Source organism: Emys orbicularis, chromosome 12, assembly GCF_028017835.1.
Source record: "Emys orbicularis isolate rEmyOrb1 chromosome 12, rEmyOrb1.hap1, whole genome shotgun sequence".
Classification (NCBI taxonomy): Eukaryota; Metazoa; Chordata; order Testudines; family Emydidae; genus Emys; species Emys orbicularis.
This window is the reverse complement of record NC_088694.1, coordinates 51,637,396-51,663,643: the sequence shown is the minus strand read 5'-3', so window position 1 is coordinate 51,663,643 and position 26,248 is coordinate 51,637,396. Positions and strand designations below refer to the sequence as shown.

General features: G+C 48.3%; 1 pseudogene and 1 gene segment (V, D, J or C); both read left to right on the top strand.

The window, feature by feature from the left end:
• The first annotated feature begins 762 nt into the window (after window positions 1–762).
• Window positions 763–3,298, top strand: LOC135886386 (Ig heavy chain V region 914-like). The segment is given in 3 exon segments: window positions 763–814; window positions 916–994; window positions 2,977–3,298. Coding segments are annotated over 3 exon segments (453 nt in total).
• Window positions 3,299–4,752: 1,454 nt separating this feature from the next.
• LOC135886385 (uncharacterized) lies at window positions 4,753–26,152 on the top strand (annotated as a pseudogene).
• Window positions 26,153–26,248: the final 96 nt, after the last annotated feature.

Here is a 26,248-nt window from a genome sequence, read left to right as displayed (position 1 = left end):
TACAGCAGCTGACGATCTTGACCTTTTATTCAAACAGTTAAACACTCCAGTAAACACATGGGAGCTATTTATGTAATGGCAATTAGGTGCCTAACCCCCTTATGTTCCTTTGAAAATCTGAGTCTTTCATACGAAGAGGCTCCATCTATACAGTTAGGAATTTATAAACATCCCCTTTACCAGGGGTGCTGGGACAATGTGTATAGTGGGGGTGCTGAGATCCATTGAACCGAACGAAAACAAGGAGTCCGGTGGCACCTTGTTGTTTTTGTGGATACAGACTAACACGGCTACCCCCTGATATTGAACCAAACGGTAACCCTGGATATGGTGGAAACCGCTTCAAGCCAGGGGTTGTGGTTGCTCCCTCCCCCCCGCACCCCTAGTTGCAGCACCTCTGCCTTCCACAGTAGTATCTGCTCCCCGGGAGAGAATGAAAGGCACTAGGCTGGGAGTTCTGAAGCCCCAGAGCCACTCGCACCTCATAGAGACACCAAAAGTACCAACATCTCCCCGCCCCTCTATACCGTAACACAGGCTCCCCCTTCACCCCCAGGGCAATGACTCTCCTGAGCTCTCTCAGGGGGTGGATCCCGTATTTAGCCTGTGGCAGACCCTCCTGCCAGCGATAGGCAAAGTGGAGACCTCTCTGGTCCTATTTAAACCCCCCGCAGACTTTCCGCGCTCACAAAGTCCCGGATCTCTGTCTCGGGGACCACAGTTCGGATCAGACCCACCTGAGCTCGGCTCCCGAACCGCTCCATGGCTGTGTTTCCCCTGGTACAGCTGGTCCTTGCACTGGCCGCGCTTTCCTGTGAGTTGGGTTTGGGTTTGCTCTTTCTCCCCATTGCCCATTATTTTGTCCAATATCATGAATTTAATGTCCACTTTCCCGTTTTTCTTTCCCCCTGCCAGGGGCCCGCTCGCAGGTGGTTCTGACCCAGTCGGGGACAGCGGTGAAAAAGCCTGAGAGTCCCATAGGCTGCAATGTGCAGTTAGTGGGGTTAGCAGTATGGGCAACATGCATTGAATCCGGCAGGCCCCCGGGAAGGGGCTGGAGTGGCTGATTTACTATTATTCTCCGTCTGACAACAGCTACTCCCCAACAATCCAGGGGCGATTCACAGCCTCCAAGGACAGCTCCAGTTTCTATTTGCAAATGACCAGCCTGAAAGCCGAGGACACCGCCGTGTATTACTGGGCGAGAGACACAGCGAGGGGAAACCTATTACGCTTCATACAAAAACCAGCCGCCTGAAGGCCCATGGATCGCATTGATCAGGAGGGGGCAGCCCTTACACAGAGAACTAAGGGGAAACCGCACAGGGAGCTCGTGTGCAGATAGCTACCAGGGTGGAAACTGAACTGGCGAGTGAGGGGAAAAGGAATTCCTAGAGAATCAGGGGAATGTTCTAAATACAGCTGCAGAAATGCTGGCACAAGGCGGTGTTAGAGTCTGTTCAGTAGCCATGCAATGGCACTTCCCTCACCATGACCCCAAAATGTCAGAAAAGTGTCCCGTCCACAGTGTCCCCTCAACCTCTCCAGAGCCTACCAATGTTCATCAAACCTCCCCCCGTCGGATTCGGCCTTGTGTCCCATTCCCCAATTCCCGCAACACTGTCCCTGGTTTGAGGTGTGGAGCGACTGGTGTTTAATAAATGCATCTTTAACCACTGTCACCCCAGCTCCCCTCCTTTAGTGCAGAGCCCCCCCGCCCCCCACGAGCCAAGGGTTGCCCTGCCCCGCGCTAACCCCAGGGCTCCGTCACGCTCTATCCGTATGCAGTCTGTCCCGTTCAGCCTGCGATATGCAAAGCTGGGAGCCACTTCCAGACCCAGCTACTCACCGTGACTCCGCAGGGACCCAGATCCGGCTGAGTCCCCGCAACTCTTCCCAACCAGCTAATCCCCTCGCCCCGCTGCCATGGGGTCTCTAGCCGCCATCGACCTCCTCCTTGCCGACTGTCTTCGGCCTGCGGTTTGTACCTGGTCTCCTTTTAACGGAGGGGGATGTGTTTGTTGTGGCCGGTTCCCTCTTCTCACCCCTCCCACAGGGGCCAGGTCGCAGGTTGTTCTGACTCAGCCGGGTCCCGATGGGCAGCAGCCCGGAGACTCCACCCCCTGAAATGCGCCGGGACCGGGTTTAATCCCAAGGACCGGGGGTCCCACGGGAACCGGGAAGGGGGTTGGGGCGGCTGCTGAGCTACCACAAACCTTCAGTCACAGCCTGCTCCTCCCCCACCCTCCAGGGGCGATTCACACCCTCCAGGGACAGCTCCAGCTGCTAACTACACATGGCCGGGGAGCGACCAGAGGCACCGCCTGTGTGAGGACAGAGGCACAGCGGTGAGCCATAAACCCAAGCCATAAACCCAGCCCTTCTCCCATTCACGCGTGGGGGCAGCAGTGACAAACAAACAATTTCCTTGTTGTGTGGCAACCTCCTACCAGGATCTCCCAGTCTCCCACCACCGAGCAAAGTGATTGAAATCGGGCCCTAAGCTTCAGTCACGGGAATTGAGCCCTTTCGAGGCGTCTGTTTGTTTTCCCCTTATCTAAAGTGTACTGAGCATCCCATCGCGCTGTGCCCAGCGCTGCACTTACTCACGGGCTGCGATAATCTGACAGCCTCCCTCTGAGCCCTACTGCAAGTGACAAATCACATCAAAATGTGTGTCCCTTATAAGGAGCGTGATATGCAAACGAGAGTGAGTTTCCTGTTTAAATCTGTCCCTCTCTCTGCCCAGGCTGCACCAGGAGAGACAATCCGCAGCCCCCTGGGTCTGTGCAGCTACCAGCCAACCCACCAGAGAACTTTCCCCTCCGACACCAGGGACAATGATACTTTGGCTCCATTTAGTTCTCATTGTAGCAGCTTTGGAAGGTATTTTCTAACCTAAATGCACTGGAGAGGCAGACAAATAGTATATTTGCTATTTTGATATTAATATTTCTATCGTCTCTTTATTCCCAGGTGTCCAGTCCCAGGTGCAGCTGGTGGAGTCCGGAGGGATGTGAAAAAGCCCGGAGACTCTCTCCGCCTCTCCTGCAAAGCCTCCGGGTTCACCTTCAGCAGCTACGCTATGAGCTGGGTCCGTCAGACTCCCGTGAAGGGATTTGAATGTCTCGGTACTATAAACACCGATGGGGATACTGTATACTACCTTGATTCAGTGAAAGGGCGATTCACCATCTCCAGGGATAATTCCAAGAGTGAGCTGCATCTGCAAATGACCGGCCTGAAGCCCGAGGACACCGCCCGCTATTACTGTGTGGCCGGAGACACAGTGAAATGAAACCAGTTTGTGATCATACAAAAACCCAGGCTGCGGATTCGCCCTTCTCCCAGCAGCCGCGCAGGGGCAGCAGTGACACACACACTGCTTCGGGCTTGGACAGGAGACCCCGCAACTGGGTGAATGTAACACAAACCTCCCATCAGTTTTAACCCTTCCGTTCCCGGGCAATGTGTCTCCCCTTCCTGCCCAGAGCCCCGCTGGGTGCAGAGATCCCTCGCTTCATCTGTGAACTCCAATCCGGAGTGAGTCCTGTTCTGAGTCGCTCTCCCCTCGCAGACCTGGCATGTTGGCTCTCCTGGGACCCGTTTCTGTGTCCGACTCACAGGACAGCGTCTGTCAGTGTAAAGGGGACAAGCGCATTGGGGTTTGCATCAGACCCAGCAATGCAGCAAATTGCTCCTGCATCCAAATCCTCCGGTAGTGTAAAGTGACCACAACGGCTTCCGCTAGACTCGAGTTACTCCAGATTTACACCAGGGAGGCTCTGGCCCTTTCCGCAAACTGGGACGGTTAGCGCATTAATGGAACAGAAGGTGATTAGTTCATTATAACAGATGTGGGGCCCCCAGGGCCGGTTCTAGGTTTTTTGCTGCCAGAAGAAAAAAAAAAGATGTCGGCCCCCCCCAAGCGCTGGAAAAGTGCCTGGGGCACTGGTGCCTAGAGCCGGCCCTGGGGGCCCCTCACCTTGGCGTCTCTGCCCTTCACAAGCCTTTATCCCTTTATCCCTACAATGCCCACATCGCAACCCACAATAAAGTTCCACAATGTCACAGAGTCACCATGGAGATAAAAGACCCCACCCCTCAGCCCTTGATGACATCACTCAGCCCAGCGCTGGTACTCAGGGTATTGGGGACAGTCAGGTGACTAAGGGCTTGGCTACACTTGCAGCTGTAGAGCGCTTTAAGTTAAACCAGCCTTCAGAGAAACACTAGGGAAAGTGCTCCAGAGTGTCCACACTGAGAGCCACATTTGCAGCTGCATTGGGAGCAGTGCATTATGGGCAGCTATCCTAACAGTGGCTGCAAAGTGCTTTTCAAATGGGGGGAGGTGGAGTGTGACAGGGAGTGTGGGGGGAGAGAGAGTGTGTTTTGGGGTGCTGAGAGTGTGTCAGCATGCTGTCTTGTAAGTTCAGACCCCCCCCACACACCTCTCTCTCACTCAAAGCAAACATTAGCTGTTTGTTTTTTTCTCGGAGCAGATAAGCAGACGGCACTCCAAAACGGAGCTTTGAAAGGGCACTTCCGCGTCCCGAGTTCACAACAAAGACAAGAGAGGCCACTTCAGTTAAGGGGATTATGGGATGTTTCCTGAGGTCAATTAGAGCATTGTAATGTTACTTCTCGTTTACACTGGCACTGAAGCGTTTCACCCAATACACAACAGCTGTTAATCCTCTCGGGGAGGTGGAGTACCAGGCTCCCAGGAAGGGACTGGAGTGAGTCGCCTACATGTACAGCACCAGCATACACTACAGAGACTCGGTAAAAGGGAGATTCACCGTCTCCAGAGACAATCCCAACAGCCTGTTGTACCTGCAAATGACTGGCCTGAAACCCGAGGACACCACCCAGTATCACTGTGCGAGACACACCCTGAGGGGAATCCCAATACTGCTTATACAAAAACCCGAGCGGCAGAACCGAACTTCTCCCGTGCGCCGCGTGGGGGCAGCACTTCCACAAACAATCCAACCCTGGGCAGAGGAATGGGATCTACAACCAGAGTGAAAAACAAATCAGTCCTCAGGTTTCAGAGCTCAATATCCATCTATAGAATCATAGAATCCTGGGACTGGAAGGGACCTCGAGAGGTCATCTAGTCCCGTCCCCTGCACTCATGGCAGGATTCAGTATTATCTATTCTAGACCATCCCTGACAGGTGTTTGTCAAACCTGCTCTTAAAAATCTTCAGTGACAGAGATTCCACAACCTTCCTGGGAAATGTATTCCAGTGCTTAACAACCCTGACAGTTAGGAAGTTTTTCCTAATGTCAAACCCCCCTTGATGCAATTTAAGCCCATTGCTTCTTGTCCTATCCTCAGACGTTAAAGAGAATAATTTGTCTCCCTCCTCCTTGTACTCCTCCTTTTATGTACTTGCAAACTGTTATCACGCACCCCTCAGTTGTCTCTTCTCCAGACTAAAAAAACTCAGTTTTTTCATTCTTCTGTCATAGGTCATGTTTTCTAGACTTCTAATTATTTTCGTTGCTCTTCTCTGGACTTCTTCTAATTTGTCCACCTCTTTCCTGAAATGTGGCACCCAGAACTGGACACAATATTTCAGTTGAGGCCTAATCAGCGTGGAGTAGACCGGGAGAACTATCTGGCTTGCTTACAACACTCCTGCTAATACATCCCAGAATATATATATGTCTGTTTGTTAGCCTGGGATAGAATTTTGGATTTGACTTTTCAATACTCTTATACTAAGATGTGTAAACAAGGGACAAAGACACTGTGATGTTGCTTCTGTCTAGTCACCTGGATTTGTTAGTACAATGGGAACAGATAAGAGCAGTTAATTACTCGGAGCACACTTTAAGATTGCCTCAACCCCTATCTCAAGGTAAAATCATGCAACCAGTCAGGAGGTGCAAAGGGGCTCAGGAGGGAAGGTATAAAACACTAAAAGACCAAAAAATGCCCGACCCTGACCAGAGCATAACCTCACTCATTACCCCTCCGATGGGGCACAAAAGGGGTGGGATGAGGACCCCCAGTCCAAAATGGAACATGACCCTATGTTGTAAGGGGTGGGACTGTGGGTGTGCACTGCAGGTAAATTTGGGCCTGCTAAGGAGGAGGAGGTCGGAATAGGGGGACACAGGCAAGGGGCAGAGCTGGGAAGGGGGACATGGGGTAAATGCTCTGAGGGGTCAGAGCTGGGAAGGGGGACATGGGGTAAACACTCTGGGGCATCAGACCTGGGAAGGGGGACACGGAGTAAACGCTCTGGGGCATTAGAGCTGAGAAGGGGATATGGGGTAAAGGCTCTGTGGTGTCAGAGCTGGGAATGGAACACTGGGAAACGGACTCTGCCAGTGTGTAGAGCTCTGGACACATTTGCTTGGAACTAACCCCAATAAATATCGCATTGTCTACACTTTGGACTTCTGGTCTTTTGCTGCTTGCTGTCTGCTTGACAAGAACCAGGGAAGTGGGAGGGTGAAGGGAAAGCCCACGAACACTGTCTAGGTTGTATTTCCCTAGTTTATGAGACAGTCAAGTGAGACATAGGGCCGGCTCCAGGGTTTTTGCCACCCCAAGCAGCGGGGGGGGAAAAAAAGCCGCGATTGCGATCGGCGGCACTTCAGCAGCAGCTCCACCGCGCCACTTTCTTCTTCGGCGGCACTTAGGCAGCAGGTCCTTCCTACCGAGAGGGACCGAGGGACCCGCTGCCGAATTGCTGCCGAAGAGCCGGACGTGCTGCCCCTTCCCCTTGGCTGCCCCAAGCACCTGCTTGCTGCGCTGGTGCCTGAAGCCGGCCCTGGTGAGACAGTATCAAAAGTCTTACTAAAGTCAAGATATACCACGTCTACCACTTCCCCACTACCCACAAGGCTTGTTACCCTGTCAAAGAAACCTATTAGGTTGGTTTGACGTGATTTGTTCTTGACAAATCCATACTGACTGTTACTTATCACCTTATTATTTCTAGGTGTTTGCAAATTGACTGCGTAATTATTTGCTCCCTTATCTTTCCGAGTACTGAAGTTAAGCTGACTGGTCTGTAATTCCCCTAGTTGTCCTTATTTCCCTTTTTATATGATCATGTGTCCATAACAACTGGGGCTTCTGGAATATTCAGATGTTTGAATTTGGCATTTATCAGACACCAACGTGAAAATGCACCGTGCAGAAGAGGATTATTTCGGGAATCAATTGTAATAACTGGTGTAATAACTAGGACTTGGATTTTCAAAGGTGCCTAAATGCGCTGGGTGTCAAACCCCTACTGTGGTTTGTTGGGAATCGGGTACTAATGTCTCAGCTCCCTTTGAAAAATCACCCAATGCCACTATCGACCTAACACTCTTGAAAGAAGACATCAGGTTCCAAACTCCCATGATGTTGTCCCATGATTACCCATGATGCTGCCCTGCTCACTAGCGAAATAGTTTTCTCTGTAAGGGCCTGATCTACAGTCCGCTAAAGCCAAAGGTGACTTTTTCCGTTCCCTTCAACAGACTGTAGCTCAGCCCTTACACCTGGAGAGGTGTGAGAGGATTCAAGGGAGCTCTTTGTGCACCAAAATGGTCAGATGGCCCCACACTCGCTGGGCGCTTCCCAGACACAGAGTTAGCACCAGTCCGACTCCCTCTCCTAGAGCGACCGGCCAAATAACTCCAAACATTCTCCTATAAGCAGTGGGATATGTAAATAAGGGTGTCAGTTTTCTGTTTAATTCTCTCTCCCCCTCTGCCCAGGCTCGATCGGAGACACAACCCACAGACCCCTGGGTCTGTGCAGTTACCAGCCAACCCCCTGAGAACTTTCCCCGCCAGCACCCGGGACAACGAGGCTTTGGTTATATCTTGTTCTCATTACAGGAGCTCTGGAAGGTATTTTCTTCCTTTCACTGTGTTAGGGTTCCCTCCCCACTCTAAACTTTAGGGTACTGATGTGGGGACCCACATGAAAGACCCCTTAAGCTTATTTTTACTAGCTTAGGTTAAAAACTTCCCCAAGGCAAAAATTCTTTTTTGTCCTTGGATGGGTACTGCTGCCACCACCAAGTGAGTTAGACAAAGATTCAGGAAAAGGACCACTTGGAGTTCCCCAAAATATCCCCCCCAAACCCCTTCACCCCCTTTCCTGGGGAGGCTTGAGAGTAACCAAGGTGAGTTACTTGAGAGTAACCAACCAGCCCCTTGGGTTTTTAGGACACTAAAAACCAATCATTTTTCTAAAAACAGAACTTTATTATAAAGAAAAAGTAAAAGAAGCACCTCTGTAAAATCAGGATGGAAGGTAATTTTACAGAGCAGTCAGATTCAAAACACAGAGGATTCCCCTTTGTGCAAAACTTTAAAGTTACAAAAACGGAGATAAACCTCCCTCTTAGCACAGGGAAAATTCACAAGCTAAAACAAAAGATACTTTAATGCATTTTCTTGCTCTTACTTATTATTTCTGTACTTTTAGATGTATCATTCAGTAGGAGCTGGATTACCTGCTTGGTCTCTCTCTTTGTCTCCGGAGAGAACAACAACAGCCCAAACAAAAATCTTCCCCCACAGATTTGAAAGTATCTTCTCCCTTTATTGGTCCTTTTGGTTAGGTGCCAACCAGGTTATCTGAGCTTCTTAACCCTTTAGAGGTAAAGGAGGGATTTTATGCTACCCTTAGCTGTATGTTTATGACACACTGTATTAGGGAGGTGGGGGATTATTATCCTATTCCCTAGATATTAATGTTCCCTGTAACAGAACTTTATTGCCAGGTGTCTGGTCCCAAGAGCTGGTGGAGTCTGGCGGGGATGTGAAAAAGCCCGGAGACTCTCTCCGCCTCTTCTGCAAAGCCTCCGGGTTCCCCTTCGGAGACCACTGGATAAGCTGGATCCATCAGGCTCCTGGTAAGGGACTGGAGTGGGTCGCAGCTATAAGCTACTGGGCCAGCCGTACTGTACGTTATGCCAGCTCGGTCCAAGGCCGATTCACCATCTCCAGAGACAATCCCAACAACCTGCTGTATCTGGAAATGACCGGCCTGAAGCCCAAGGACACCGCCCGGTATTACTGTGTGGGAGACACAGTGAGGGGAAGCCATTGTGAGCTCAGACAAAAACCTCCCATTGCGGTCAGTAGGGAAAACCCCAACTCGTGAGACCCTGACACTCCGGGCACTGGAAACTCAAAAGAGAAAGCAACGTGTTCATTGCAAGGTGCCCTGCTCTAGCCAAATCTAGCATCACACAGCACACAGATCCAAGGGCCGGTCCCCTCCTGAGTGAAAAGGGCTGTACCTGGACCTTTTCCTCTTATTTTTAATACATTTAAAGTAAATTTTATGGGCAGTAAAGACTCCCATTCTACATCCCCTTAAAATCAGGGGGCATAAAACGCGATAAACAAAACCAAAAACCCTGTCATTCAGAACAAGGCACTGGGCTACCCCCAATGTTGCTATCGATCATTGTGTATTTCTGTACTATTTGCTTGCAGGTATTAAACAACTTACGTAACTAATCGAGTCCCTGCCCTGCCCTGCACACTGTTTCACGTCTATAGGCCTCATTGAATACCACCCATTGATCTGGTCTGAGAATCTAGGGCCATGTCACATAATTGATCTGTCACCCATCTGACTTCCCCTCTCAATACAATCCAATTAACCTACCTGTATTTAAACAGGAACTCCCCAGGACAGGGAGTTACAGGTATATTTCATCCAGAGATGTTAGGAGTTGAACGGGGCTGTCAGCAGGTGCCCTAGATAGATGGGCTCACTCTATCCAGGGCACAAATGGGTATTTCCTCGGTACTAGCTGTTGACATTTTACCAGATTATACTTCTGGAGAAATTCCATAGATCAGATTTGTCCAAAGAAAGGACTAAATTCAGGCTTTGTCTCTCAGAAATGTGTGAGCTTAATGACATATCCAAGGTAATGTTGTGTTTTCTAACTAATGTTATAAAAGACCTGAGTGGATCTATCTATCTATCTATCTACACCCATCACTCTCTTGGTGATTGACACTTGCCTGGTGTCAGGGGACAGAGTCTGCTGCCTTCAGAGAGAGAAATGTATTAAGGGGCTGATCCAATGCCCATTGCACTCGATTCTGAAAACTTTCTCTGACTTTTCTGAGCTTTGGACAAGGCCAAAGGAAGGACAATCGTTCTGGGGTCAGAACCTCACAGATTTGAATTCTGAAAGCTCCGTGGATCCCAAGGCTGCTACCCCGACTGACAATAGCTGGTGGTCTGGCCCATTTATTTAAACAGATTAAAACATTGGTAACACAAGGGATCTAGCCAGGCCCTCTCAGAGCTCCAGAGAGGCCCGGGCCACTTCCAGCTTTTGACGCCCCGAGCCATAATAAAAATAAAAAATGATGACACATGAAAACAAAATAAGGCACCAAAAAAAGATTGAGACATAATTTGATTTTTTTTATTTAACCAATGCTTTTCTAGCCTTTTTCTGTGCAAATGCACTAATTATTGAGGGAAAATCTAGCTTTTGTGCAATGTCACAATTGATATTAAGCATGGCGAGCCCATTCAAATGCTCTTGTCCTGTAGTTGAACAGTGATAGTTCTTTACCTGCTTCAACATGTTGAAGGTGTGTTCAACTGAAGCCACCGATGCAGGCAAATTGATAAAAAATACGCAACATGTAGTCAACCATATTTGAAATGTTCGTCTGTAAATAAGTAGCATATCCACAGTTTAAAATGTTCCATTGTTAATAATGTAACCCTTCTGCCAGGCCAGTTGATAGCAGCAAGGGCCGGGTTCAGTACATAGGGGTCCCTTCCCAACAGCGTGACATGGAACCAGCTCGAGCCCCCACCTGGGAAAATCTTACACACACCCCTGGGCACCTCGAAGAGGCAATACTTCCCCACTCGCAAGCACAGAGCCTCAGTGTAGCAGAAAATGTTTAATAACATGAGGTAAACGACATAGCATTAAATTGGGAAAACACCACAACTAGAGTTCATAGACCAAACCATGAGCAAAGACCCACCCCAGCAGATTGGGCCGTGTCCTTTCCCGTTGGTTCTTGAAACCAGCAACCCAAGAATCACCAAAGTCCCAAAAGTCCAACAACCCCCCAAAGTCTCTGTCCCTGGTCAGTGCAGCCCCAGAGTTCAAGGGGGGGGGGAGTGCGCAGAGTGTTAAGGGGCACCTTACGTGATCCGAGGCCAACCAGCGGCCTCTCCATGGGGTTCCGCCGCAGCCTTCACCACGAGCCGCTCCACTCCACCAGCCGTCCCGTGAGCCACTCCTGCCGTCCCACGAACTGCTCTGCTCTACCAGCTGCTCCGCTCCGCTCACGGACCTGTGAGCCGCTCGGCTCCGCTCCACTTCAGCCATCCCTTGGGCCGCTCCCACAAGGCTTCGCTCTGCTAGCTGCTCCTCCAGCCGCTCGGCTCTGCTCCAACCATCCCCACGAGGCTCCACTCTGCTAGCTGCTCTTCCAGCCGCTTAGCAATATAGCTTCAGGCTCCCCCACTAGTTAACACAGCCTCAGTGATCTCAGCTCTTGGTAACTTTAGCTCTTTTGTGATTTCAGCACTTAGTGATAGTAGGGGAGCCCCAGTGCTGGTGCACTATTGGCCCAACATGAACTCAGCTCAGCAGCCTGTAACTACACTCATAATAGAATCAAAGTTAGCTCTGACATTCAACAGTGGAGAGAGGAGGAGAAGATACAATTGGTGTTTCAGACTCAGAAAAGGCACCCACACCACCAGGTACAAATACCTACCCCCAATCTCTCTCAATTCACTGGGTTTTGTAACCCATGCCCCTTGTCAAGCAAGTGCTACTTAGGTAATGGTGAAGGACTCACTCAGTGCTTCTGTCATACAACAGTTCCACTGGCCTTGATTCTCAGAATCAGGGTAACAAAACTTTATTCTCCCTGCCCCAATAACAGAGAAACTGGGGATCCCACACCAGCCAAAGTAACCACTTTCAGTTGCTGTTGTTTCATGCCAGGCGAGTGGGTGTGCCTATGCAAACAAGATCAGCCCCTGGAGTTCTTTTCCACACTCGCCATAATTCACCACCAGATGTCAGGATAGAGCTCATCCTGACTCTGCTTACAATAAATAGCCTTTACAACTTGAAATGTTCTGCTGTAAATAAGTGTCCTACTTACACCTGAAATGCTCTAAAGTAAAGATGTAGCCTATCCACACTTGAAATCTTCTACTGTGAACATGTACACAAATGCTGAATATGACACAAATGCTGAAAAGACTTAAAATGAAGGAATACTAATTAAGAACACAAAATGAAACAATCAGACAGGTTATTATCCTTATCACTGAATCAAAACTCAAGCACGCAAGCTATAATATAACAGGCTGAGCTGGAGACAAAGAGATGACATATATATATATATAGTAAACACAGATACGGATACAGACAGGGGGATAATGTCCAAAATTTCAAATGTGTATCCTCACGAAACTCACTGTACAAGATTGTCCTCACAAATTTTCACCTTGAATCTGGGCCTATAGACCACGAAAGCCTACGATGACAGCCAAGCTACCAAGCTAGGGCTCAACCAATCAACCTGTCACCTCTTTTAGCTACCATATGAAGACAATAATGAGGAATTCTCACACATAAATAATTCCTTAGTCAACTAGACGTAAAACTATAAAGACACTAAAACAGGGGTGGGCAAACTGTGGCCCACGGGCCGGACCGGCCCCTCAGGGCTTTGGATCCAGCCTGCGGGATTGCCCCCCTGGCGCTGCGGGCCCCGCAGCCTCTCAGAAGAAGCCGGCACCACGTCCCTGCAGCCTTGGGCGCAGGGGGGCAGAGGGCTCTGTGCATTGCCCTTGCCCCGCCACCCCCCCCTGCCCCCCCGCAGCTCCCATTGGCCAGGAACTGGGAACCGCAGCCAATGGGAGCTTTGGGGAAGGTACCTGGAGGCGCGGCAAGGGCAGAGCCCGCGGAGCCCTCTGCTCCCTCCTCCCCCAGGGGCCGCAGCGCTTCCTGGAGCGGTGCGGGGCCAGGGACACGATAGGCGTGCATGAAGCCTGCCCTGGCCCCGGTGCATGCTGCTGCCATCCCGGAGCCTCTTTAGGTAAACGGCGCTGGTCAGAGCCTGAACCCCTCCTGCACCCCACCCCCCAACTCCCAGCCCCGAGCCCCCTCGTACACCCCACACCCCTCCTGCACCCCAACCCCCTGCCACACCCTGCACCCCTCCTGCACCCCAACCCCCTTCCCTGAGCCCCCCCACACCCCTACTCTGCCCCAATCCCTTGCCCTGAGCCCCTTCCTGCACACCGCACCCCCTCCCACACCCTGCACTCCCTCCTCCATCCCAACCCCCTGCCCCGGCCCTGCATACAATTTCCCCACCCAGATGTGGCCCTCAGCCCAAAAAGGTTGCCCACCCCTGCAATAAAATGTAACAATTCTCTACCTTTCAACAAGCACTTAATCCAGTACCAGCCACTAGTAGTGGTTTGTTTATATAATCAGCTGATCTGAGAGAACACGTTCATCAAGGTCTAATCTTGTGCCATCAGAACCGATATATTTTTATTAATATTTATGAATATTTTAATTCTATAATATGACAAAATCTATATTAGTTAACAAAAACATTATGTCTTTACCAAGACATGTTTATAGGTCAGTCCACTCAGTGTAGATGGGCGTCTCCCATGGTCCATTGTCAGTTAAGTGACCTTTTGATGGCCCTCTCAATTTGAATAGTCCCTCCAAGATGTGCTGGCCAGCTACCTTGTGGGTGTTACCCCAGGAGCAAACATTTGAATTCCAGCTATAGAGACAATACTTATAACTTCAAATACAAAAATGATACATGCATGCAGATAGCATAATCATAACCTGCAAATCATAACCTTTTCATAGATGTCTTATATGCCACATTTTCTATAAGATTCATTGCAAATATGTAATAGTGGTTGCAACAATGATCTCTATAGTCATATTTTAATCAGAAAACGTCACAGACACCCATAGACTTCAGCAGACTTTGGATCACAGCCTGTGACATGAAGTGGGCGTGTGACTCTCCCACGCACCAGACAGCACTGCCTGGAGAGAGGTCACCCTGGTAGTGTTTCCACAGGGGGGTGAAACACGCATGCAAATCCCTGGCCCAGCAGGTTCTCCTGAGTCCCAGTCCCAGACCCCCTCCTCTGGACCCCCCAACCCACCCCTCTCACAGCCACCTCCTGTCATTACATGTGCACTGAGCTGAGCGCACGGTCTCTCTGGGGTATAAAGGGGACACCTGTCCCCGAGGGGACATCGCCATGTGCTGAGCGCTCACCCCCGTCATCTCTTATACCCACCCTGGAAACCCGCATGCAAATCCCTGCCCCGGGGGTTCCTGGTTAAATTCCTGGTTCTAGGAGCCTCAGTCTCACCCCAGACACAGAACTGCCCAGTACTACCCCCTGGAGAGTTTCCCTCATTGCCTGAAAACTAGACTGAAATCTTTGTTGCTTTTCCTGTCCCTGTTCTCCGCCCCCAGCTGTGAGTGTCTATGGGGCAGTGGGGGGAATTAGGGACACACAGAGAGACATTCAGTGGCTACATCGTTCCTTGCTTTGTTTCCTTTCCCCAGGTGTCCTCTCCCAGGTGTGGCTGGTCCAGTCCGGCCCGGGTGCGGCGAAGCCCGGAGAGACCCTCACCCTGACCTGTGCTGTCTCTGGGGTCTCCATCACTGACAGCACTTACTACTGGCAATGGATCCAACAGGCTGTTGGGAAAGGGCTGGAATGGATGGGACTCCTACATCCAAATAGCGAGGGTACAAGTTACACCCCATCCCTCAAGGGCCGAGTCACCCTCTCTGCAGATTCCTCCAAGAACCAGTTCTCCCTGCAGCTCCGCTCACTGACAGCTGCAGACACCGCCACGTATTACTGCGCCTGATACACCATGACACAGAGCAAAGCAGGATTGGTACAAAAAGGGGAAGCAGGGTGTTTAATATCTCAGGTCTTACATTATCTGTAGGCCTGGAGGGAGCAGATTTGTCTTGATAAACGTTGGTAAACCTGAATTTCATCAAACACATGAACCCCCCCCCCCCCGAAAACATATTTCCATCCACCATCATTGAAATTTACAAATTATCAAAGTAAAATCATGCTGAAAACACACAGTTCTGTGCAACTATATAACAGTCAAAAATGGTTTCAAATAGACATGAATATTGGCTGTCAAAACTATTTAAAAAAAATAATTATCTCCAAACTCTGCTTAGCCACAGGACAGTAATTTTCACAGGATCCAGGATATTACTTCCAGACAGCCAGCCCCTTCGTCAACTCTCTGTAGGTGGAGCCGCTCTGGCTCCTAACCCAGGAGGAGAGTCTCAAAGGGCACAAGGGACTGGAATTATCAAAGAGCTTGAAGCACCAACAATCTGGGTGAGATAACCACAAACAGAGGCACCAGAAGTCATATTTATCCTCCTGGCACAAAATCCCACCGGCCTGGGAATTGCAGCAACCCAGAGCGAGCTGTGCAGCGCCCGAATTGGTGATTCCTGGGTGCCTGGGCCATTTATCCCCAATAAACAAACACTTGGGATGGAACAGTCTTGGGGTTTTTCTTCCCTGTCTTGGCTGCCTTTTGGTGAGAATTTAGAGAAGACCCAGAAAGAGGGAAATAATACATCTTATGTGTTAAAATAAAGGGATTAAGGGGTGGGTTTTGGTTAGGTTAAAGAAGAATGTATGATTGGGGTTAGGGCGAGGGTCAGTATTTGAGTAAAAATTAGGATCGGGATTGAAGCTCGAGAGAGAGGATTTAGGCCTTGTCCACACTAACCCCCCACTTCGAACTAAGGTACGCAAATTCAGCTACGTTAATAACGTAGCTGAATTTGAAGTACCTTAGTCTGAACTTACCGCGGGTCCAGACACGGCAGGCAGGCTCCCACGACGATGCCGTGTACTCCTCTCGCCGAGCTGGAGTACCGGCGTCGACGGCGAGCACTTCCGGGATCGATCTGGGATCAATTTATCGCGTCTAGACAAGACGCGATAAATCGATCCCAGAAGATCGATTGCCTGTCGCCGAACCAGGAAGTGTAAGTGTAAGTGTACCCAGAGTTAGGATTAGTGGTAGCATTAGAAATGGTAGATGCCTAGATGAACTTAGTTACTCTTCCAATGAATTTGGCTTAAAATGTAGTGGATTCTCGAAGCAACTTCAATCTTTTTCAACATATTTTACACTAACAGTTCTTGTGAAAGCCATGGGTCCTGTAGAAGAAGCTAATGCAAAAATTCAAAGCCCAAATGTGTCATTGACAAGAAATGTCATTATGAAGAAAGTTGGCCTGTTGCAAGAGGTGTTGAGTGGGATGCGCACCAACTCATCATACAATCACTTCTGGGAAACAACAGTAGAGAAGGCAAGAAATCTTTATTTAGATGAGCCTACACTCCCGAGAAAACGCAAACCACCAAGATGGCTCGACCATGGAAGCCTTCCTCACACCTTCAGTGACCCCAAAGAGTATTTTCATCAAATATATGTTGAGATCATTGATGCTTGCAAAGTTGCCATTGAACAGAGGTTTTCAAAAGAAAGCTGTACATTCACAGTAAAATTGGAGAAGCTTATAACTGAGGCAGCAAATGGCTCGAAACAGGACATTGTCCCAATAAGTGAAGCTTTCCATGGTGACATCAACACGGAGAAACTATTTCTTCATTTAGAAATGTTGAGTGATATTTGCAGATCGAGAAATTGCCAGCTTAATTCAGTGAGTGAAGTGAAGCAATTTCTAAAACAAAATGAAGGCTTGAGTGACATGTTCTCAGAAGTTACAATTCTCCTGAAATTATTCTACACCATTCCAACTACAATCTGCACCGCAGAACGATCATTCAGTTGCTTGCGCCGACTGAAAAATTATTTGCGAACGACAATGGGTCAAGAACGTCTAAATCACTTGACATTTCTGCACGTTCATAAGAGCTTTACCTCTGAATTGGACATTGCAAGTCTCCTGGATGACTTCATTTCAAGAACCAAACAACGACGAAAAGTGTTTGCTGCCTCCTGAAGAACATCGCAAAAGAAGGGGCTATATTTGTTTTAATTTTAGAAAGTATTTGTTTTTGAGGGTTATTGAACAAACAGTGTATGGTCGTTTCCATATTCAAAAGAGTATTAATAACGTTGATATTCTTAGTTACATAATTTTTTTTTATGATAGTGATTGTGCAATAAAGAGAAACTTAAACACTTACGGCTTCCAGTCCATTTTTACACTATTTAATAAAATATATATATATTGGTTTATAGGGTGGGGGGGGGGATTAGACCCATTCTGGGCACCACCAAAAATTATACAAACCTGCCACCTATGGTCCTACCCGAGGGGGAGTGTGGAAGTAGCCCGGGGGCAGCCGAGCCCAGTCTGGCTACAGCACTGCCAGAGCCGATGTCAGTGTGTTGTGGCCAGGATCCCCACTGACAGCAGCGAGTTTCCGCCGCTGCTAGGGCCCCGGGCTGGGATGCAGTGGAGTGGGAGGGCCTGCATCCCCCCTGCCACCAAACTCGCGGGTGTCCCCCTCCCCCTCCCCCAGGCCTGGGGAGGCTTGGGCCTACTGTTGTTGCTCAGCCCTGCCTGAGGGCCTTAGCCTTTGCCTCATTATTGCCCCGCCCTGACCCAGGGCCTGGGCTCCCAACTGTTTGTACTTCTACTGCTCAGCCCTGCCTGAGGGCCTGAGCCCGGATTCTGTATTGCCCCGCCATGACCTAGGGCCTGGGCCTGATATTGTTTGTATGGACTGCTCAGCCCTGCCAGAGGGCCTGAGCCCCTAACTCATTGCTGCCCCGCTCTGACCCAGGGCCTGGGCTCACAGTGTTTGTTACAGGTAACGCAAGGGTTGCCAAGGGAGACCCCGCCGCCAAACTAATTGCCCCCAATGTCAACCGTGTATAGTGAGCCGGTGTGGCTCCCCGCCACCCCGGAGAGGGTCGAGCCCCGGCAAACCCCTGTACACAGTGTTACCGCGCTGACCAGACTGGAATGTACGGCTGCAAGACTTCTTCACCAGCGACCAAGGACAGGAATATGATGCACCTAAAATCTAAAAAGGCCCGCTCATTTCCCAGAGTCACTCCCTTGATAACAGAATGTCAATGATTACATTGGCTACTTGGATCACAGTAGACCTCACAGTAGACTTGCCCACAACAGCAGCGGTGACGGTGAGCTGAGCAGGCTCCATGCTTGCCGTGGTATGGCATCTGAATGGGTAACCCAGGAAAAAAGGCGCAAAATGATTGTCTGCTGTTGCTTTCATGGAGGGAAGGGCTACTGACAACCCAAAACCACCCGTGACAATGTTTTTGCCCCATCAGGCATTGGGAGCTTAACCCAGGATTCCAATGGGTGCCGGAGACTGTGGGAACTGTGGGATAGCTACCCACAGTGCACCAGTCTGTAAGTCGATGCTAGCCATGGTAGTGAGGACGCACTCCGCCGACTTAATGCGCTTAGTGGGGACATACGCAATCGACTGTATAAAATCGATATCTAAAAATCGACTTCTATAAAATCGACGTTGTAGTGTAGACATGCCCTGTGTCTCTCAGGCGCAGTAATACGTGATGGTGTCTGTGGCTGTCAGGGAGCGGAGCTGCAGGAGTGGAACCAGTTCTTGGAGGAATCGACTGTGATGGTGATCCTGCTTTGGAGGGATGTGGCGTAGCTTGTGCTTCCACCTTTATTTATACATCCCGTCCACTCCAACCCTTTCCGAAACTCTGCCGTATCCAGCTCCATACACAACAGCCATTAGTGATGACACCGCTGGAATCACCCGAAACAGCGCAGGTCAGGGTGAGGGCCTCTCCCGGCTTCGCCCCTCCCGGGCCAGACGGGACCACCTGAACTTCGGAGTGGATGCCTGGGAACAGGGAAAGTGATTATGGGCCTTCTTATTCCTACCCCAGTTTTACTCCATAGACCTCAAGTTTAGGATATGAAAGTTCCCTGCGTTCTCCAGAAATACTCACAAGTCAGGGTAGACAACAGCAAACTGAAATCCCATAGAGACTCCATGATTCATTAGGGCAGGGCAGCGATCAGTCAGATATCACCATGTGGCAGTGTCTGAGCTTCGAGCACCAGAGGTTTGTATTTAAACAGGAACCCCCCTGGGGCAGCGATTTGCATGTGGGTTTCACCAGGGGGAGGGGGGCGATGGAACAGGGAGGAATATAAGAGAAGGCAGGGAGCTGTCTGTGTGTCTGGGGATCTCCCTCTGGGACATGACTACATCACACAGCAGAATATTGCAGAAATACATCCTCCCACTAGGCTCAGCCTGAATTAACCGAAGCCTTGTCCAGAAACCCGAGGACGGAGTACAAAAGCCACACAGGAGGCAGCGTGGTCTAGTGAATAAAGGCACTGGACTGAGACGCAGGAGGCCTGGAGTCTATTATTGTCTCTGCTGCTGATGAATTTGGGCAAGTCACTGCTCTGTCCCTCCGTTCCCCATCTATACAATTACTTACTTTGTAAAATACTTTGAGAGCTCAATTTTACCCCAAGAAATGATCGGATTGTCTGAATTTCGCTGATTCATCTGCCCAGTGTTTCGTTTCGTTTCGTTTCTTTCCAGCTGAGTGGCTATATTGACCCTTTTACAAATAGAAAGAAGGGATCTGTTTAAACCGATCCCTAGAATTATTTCCTTCATTCGTTTTTCCTGGAGGCAATTTTGTTTTGCAAAGTCAGTTTTGAAAGAGAGGAAGAGCCACATTTCTAAAGATGCTCAGGTGCCTGAGGGTTACCTTCAAAATACCCAAGGTGCCCAAGACCCCTTGAGTTCAATGGGGAAAAGGCACCTGTATGCATTTTGAAAATCTCACTAGGCACCTAAATACCTTTAAAAATGCTTCCCCAAATGCACTGGGCACTTGCAGCTCCCCTTGATTTCAAAGAGATGTAGTGGGTGACCAGCACTTCTACAAAGAATATAAATTCTCCATTTTGGATTTTCTAAAGTACCTGAGTAATTTAGGATGAATTCCTTTTACCTTCAGTGAGGATTTTGCTCCTAAATTAGTAGGAGACATACTTACAAGGTGTTTAGGTGCCTAAAGATGTAGACAGGTGTCCAATGGAATTTACAAAAGTCTTGAAGTGAATTAGGTGTCTAAAGTACTTAGGTACTGTTGTAAATGCTACTAGGTATCTATCTGCACCTGTAAATACTTGGGAGCAGACTTCTAAAAATATGGGAATTTTCAAAATCCTCTAAGTATCTAAATACTTTGTAGCTCTGGCCTTGAGCTGCTTTTGAAAATCCCACACCACATTCTTGTGTGTTTCGTTAGCAATAAGTGATGCAGCAGGCAGGCAGAGTTGTAGGGAACTGATATTTATTGAGTCAATGCTATGTACTTGGAGGCCCATGCTTGGCCGCTTGAAGAAGTTTGCAAGTTTGGGCCTGTGGTGTTACATCAAATTAGGCACCACATAGAACCTGACCCTCCTTTTTCCGGTTCCACCCATGTTGTGATTCTTGGATATTTCAGTCAAAACTCATGAAACCATTTCTTCTTGAAGCATAGTCACAGAAATTATTTGCAGGAACACACACACCTATATGCGAACGTGTGCACACACACACATGCATACTTTAGCACCATATTAAATTCAGCTAATGATGTGACCATCCATCCACCCATTCTTTCCTATTAATAAGCTCTCTCCAGAGAGAGCTTATTAATAGACTGAAATCCATCTAGTCTGTTAAATTAGTAAGAGAAGCCTAAAATAACCAAGTCCCCACTGTCTGTAAAGTGGAAAAATGCATTGCTAACCCCCATCATCCTGTTGACATGATTTTTGAAATGGGATGCATCAGGGTGCACAGTGACACAGGAGAAAGCAGGGACCCGGACAAAAAGGGGGAGTAGATTCTGACCAGACTTTCAGGCCCCTGTCATGCTGTAATTTATCTGTGTAGAGGAAGGGAAACACACACACACAAAATTTGTACTAGATGGAAATGAAGGGACATCTTCTGCTTTCCCTTTCCACTCCCTCCTCTCCCCATTAGACAACTTTTAGTGCTAAACGTTCATGTAAATCTTGGCACAGTGACCTTAAAACAGCAACAGCTCCCTGGGGACTTGTCTACAAAAAGCACTTACACTGAATTAATTTAAATCCGTTTAGTTAAATGGGTGCCAGTTTTGTGTGTGGACTCTTTATTTCTGTTTCAGATTTGTTCTAGCGGTTCAGCTTTGGGGAGAGGAAAGTTGCGGGAAGCGAGACTTATAACGGGTTAATCTCATTAGGATTGTAATCACATCTTTAGTTACATCATCACAACACACACACACACACACACCCCCCTTGACACAGAGCAGAACTCATTCCCTCCAGGAGTAATATAAGCATCCACAGAGAGAAAGCGAGAGAGAGAGAGAGAGTAGAGAATTCTCTTGTATTCCAAAACTCTGTAAATGAACAAATGAGTTTTTTTCCTATCTCGTAGAAAAGATATCAGATGAGACTCCAAATCCATCTAATCCAGCATCCTACCTCCAACGGTAGCTGATGCTTCAGAGGCAGGTGGTTGGCATTGCAGTGTTGTTGTAGCCCTGTTGGTCCCAGGCTATCAAAGAGACAAGGTGGGTGGGATAATATCTTCTACTGGACCAACTTCTGTTGGTGAAAGAGACACGTTCCTGAGCAACACAGAGCTGGTTTTCAGGTCTGGGAAAGGTCTATGTAACCAGGACGGTCAGGAATGCAAAACCATGCTGTGAAGTGCCCCGTCCCCTGTTTGCCAGAAGCTGGGAATGGATAACAGGGGATGGTTCCTGTTCTGTTCATTCCCTCTGGAGCACCTGGCATTGGCCACTGTTGGAAGACAGGATACTGGGCTAGATGGACCTTTGATCTGAACGAGTATTGCCATGCTTAATGTCTGATGTTCTCTGTGAATTCATCTAATTCGGTTTAAATCCAATTTTTAATTTTGCACTCCACAACTGTGACGTTGTGCAGTCTACATGGTTTTATAAAAACATGATAATAAGTGAATATAATGTAACTGGGATAGTTTTATAAAAAATTTGATAATAAGTGACTATAATGCAAATGGGATATGCTTTGTGCAAAAGGTCTCTTGTAAGGTATCATTACAAAGCTCATAATCTACTGAGTGTGATCATCCTATTTGTAGAAATGTATCACTCTTGTATCTAAAACTAGAAATATAAAATGTAACTCTGAGGGCCTATTGTAATTATGTAAAGTGTGGGCCATTAATGATGGTTTGGAATCTTGATGACTCCCATTGTCTGCAGATGGCTGTTTACCTGTGAGTCTCCCTGTATATGTGTGTGCTGGCAAGTGAGTAATGAAGTCTTGCAGTGACATGTGATCATGTCACCTGAACTGGAATCCATCTTTAACCTGGTGCTTTTCCAGTGGGGGTGGGTGGAAACCCACAGGGACAAAGGGTTCCCGCCTTATGCAAAAGATATATAAAGGGGTGGAAGAGAACAGAGAGGGAGAGGAGCCATCATGGAGAATCCCCTAGATAACACCTAAGCTGGAACAAAAGCTGTACCAGGGGAAAGAATTGTGCCCAGGCCTGGAAGGTGTCCAGTCTGAGAAAAACTTACTAAAGCATCTCTGAGGGTGAGATTATCTGTATTTAGTTTGATTAGGCATAGATTTGCGCATTTTATTTTATTTTGCTTGTGACTTACTTTGTTCTGTCTGTTACTACTTTGAACCACTTAAATCCTACTGTCTGTATTTAATAAAATCACTTTTTATTTAGTAATTTACTCAGAGTATGTATTAATACCTGGGGGAGCAAACAACTGTGCATATCTCTCTATCAGTGTTATAGAGGGCGAACAATTTATGAGTTTGCCCTGCATAAACTTTATGCAGGGTAAAACGGATTTATCTGGGTTTAGACCCCATTGGGAGTTGGGCATCTGAGTGCTAAAGACAAGCACACTCCTGTGAGCTGGTTTTCAGGTAAACTTGCAGCTTTGGGACAAGTGATTCAGACCCTGAGTCTTTGTTAGAGCAGACTGGAGTGTCTGGCTCAGCGAGACGGGGTGCTGGAATCCTGAGCTGGCAGGGAAAACAGAAGCAGGGGTAGTCTTTGCACATTGGGTGGCAGCTCCCAAGGGGGTTTCTGTGATCCAACCCGTCACAGTGGGGTAGTCGAGCAGGGTCTGTGCACAGCTGATTGCTTTGAGATACTGGTAGTGATTTTAAGTGAGTTTTAAGTGTGGTGGCTGGAGAACAGACAAAGTGGTTACTGGTTTGTTATTTTCTGTTTGCTTATTTCGGGAAAGGGAAGTAGGGACAGAAAAGGAAGCAAAATAAGTAAGAATGAAGATCAAAAGAAGCTAAAACTACACAAGTTTCAAATTGCCCAGAAAGACTGAACAATGGGTGCTGGGAATGTCTCTGTTAACTAAGAAGCCCCTGAGCTGAGTGATCTCAGTTTCAGTGAACTGCAGATGGGTGTGGCCCAACCTCTGTCTGTGCTGAAGCTGACTGGAGTGTCTAATTTAGCAAGACAGGAGTGGAGGGGTGCCTGTTCTGGCAGGAGGGTGTTCTCTGTGGTATCCCAGCTCATCGAGTGGTGGTCTCAAGGGAAGACAAATGATAACTAATGTACAATTTGCCTGGGAAAAGGCTGACCTGGAAAAAGAAAAGGGTGCCCACCAACCTGGACTTAAGAGACAAAGCAATTAAGACCCAGAAGCATGACCTGGCTGTAATGGAGTGGAAGAGGTGCACAGAGACATGTATCCTGAAGCTGGAAGTTGGGGTCCTGGTGACTGCTGCGGTGGGAACAAACCCCAAGGACTCTAGCTGGAAGCAAACCCAACCTGAGTGAAAGGGGGGGGATTTTGCTGGCCAGCGAAAGGTCCCTCATAGCTGGTAGCTGTGAGCCTACAGCTGGGTCAGGGTCTCTTTCCCTTTTGGGGGACACAGGAGTGTCTGCCCCATAGGGGAGCCCAAAAACGAATTTTAGGTATACTGCCTCCGCCATGGTCAGTGTCCAAGTCTCTGGCAGTAAGTTCAGGAGGAGGGTGTGACATTGTGCAGTCTACATGGTTTTATAAAAACATGATAATAAGTGAATATAATGTAACTGGGATAGTTTTATAAAAAATTTGATAATAAGTGACTATAATGCAAATGGGATATGCTTTGTGCAAAAGGTCTCTTGTAAGGTATCATTACAAAGCTCATAATCTACTGAGTGTGATCATCCTATTTGTAGAAATGTATCACTCTTGTATCTAAAACTAGAAATATAAAATGTAACTCTGAGGGCCTATTGTAATTATGTAAAGTGTGGGCCATTAATGATGGTTTGGAATCTTGATGACTCCCATTGTCTGCAGATGGCTGTTTACCTGTGAGTCTCCCTGTATATGTGTGTGCTGGCAAGTGAGTAATGAAGTCTTGCAGTGACATGTGATCATGTCACCTGAACTGGAATCCATCTTTAACCTGGTGCTTTTCCAGTGGGGGTGGGTGGAAACCCACAGGGACAAAGGGTTCCCGCCTTATGCAAAAGATATATAAAGGGGTGGAAGAGAACAGAGAGGGAGAGGAGCCATCATGGAGAATCCCCTAGATAACACCTAAGCTGGAACAAAAGCTGTACCAGGGGAAAGAATTGTGCCCAGGCCTGGAAGGTGTCCAGTCTGAGAAAAACTTACTAAAGCATCTCTGAGGGTGAGATTATCTGTATTTAGTTTGATTAGGCATAGATTTGCGCATTTTATTTTATTTTGCTTGTGACTTACTTTGTTCTGTCTGTTACTACTTTGAACCACTTAAATCCTACTGTCTGTATTTAATAAAATCACTTTTTATTTAGTAATTTACTCAGAGTATGTATTAATACCTGGGGGAGCAAACAACTGTGCATATCTCTCTATCAGTGTTATAGAGGGCGAACAATTTATGAGTTTGCCCTGCATAAACTTTATGCAGGGTAAAACGGATTTATCTGGGTTTAGACCCCATTGGGAGTTGGGCATCTGAGTGCTAAAGACAAGCACACTCCTGTGAGCTGGTTTTCAGGTAAACTTGCAGCTTTGGGACAAGTGATTCAGACCCTGAGTCTTTGTTAGAGCAGACTGGAGTGTCTGGCTCAGCGAGACGGGGTGCTGGAGTCCTGAGCTGGCAGGGAAAACAGAAGCAGGGGTAGTCTTTGCACATTGGGTGGCAGCTCCCAAGGGGGTTTCTGTGATCCAACCCGTCACAACAACATCCCATGGAAGGTAGTTCCACAAGCTGACTGTGCCTTGTGGGAAGAAGTAGTTCCTTAAATTTGTTTTACAGCTGCTGACTATTAATTTCATTAGGAGACTTCTAGTCTGGTGAAAGAAAGAAAGAAACGGGCCAGATCACACAGCATTCGCTAATAGCTGGTTCAGTTCCCTGCCTGGTTACACAGCCCTGAGAGAGCAACTGAACAAAGGAGCTAAAGAGCTCAGGTGGTTTCAGCTCCTATTCAAGGGTGATATTGGAGTGCCTGATCTTTATGCAAATCTCCCAGCCAGGGTCCCGGTTTAAATAGCAGCTCCTGGGTTCTCACGGGACCCGCCTGTCCACAGGCTGAAGTGAATTTCATTCTTTGTCCCTTTTTCTCAACTTTTTAAGAAGATGGAAAATGTGTTGTCACTTCTGGTTTTACTCGCTCTCTCGCCCTGTAAGTCAGGAGGAGAAATTCAGGGGAAATGATCAAACCCTTAGGAAGAGAGGTCAGGATTTAACTGTAACTTTTCCTGTCTTTGCAGGTGCCCGGTCCCAAATCCAACTGGTCCAGTCCGGGCCGGGCGTGGTGAAGCCCGGAGAGACCCTCTCACTGACCTGCACCGTGTCTGGTTACTCCATTTCTTCTGGCTACGACTGGAGCTGGGTCCGGCAGGCTCCTGGGAAAGGTTTAGAATATATGGGGCATATATACGGACCTAGCCAGGGCACCAACTACGCCCCAGCTTTCCAGAGCCGAATCACCATCGCCATAGATTCCTCCAAGAATCAATTCTCCCTGCAGTTCCGCTCGCTGACAGCGGCAGACACCGCCACCTATTACTGCACCGGGGATACACAGTGACACAGAGCAAGGCAGGACCCATACAGAAAGGGGAAGCGGTTTCTACACAGACATTCAGGACATTTAATGCTGTCATTTTTCTCTTGAGAGGCAGAT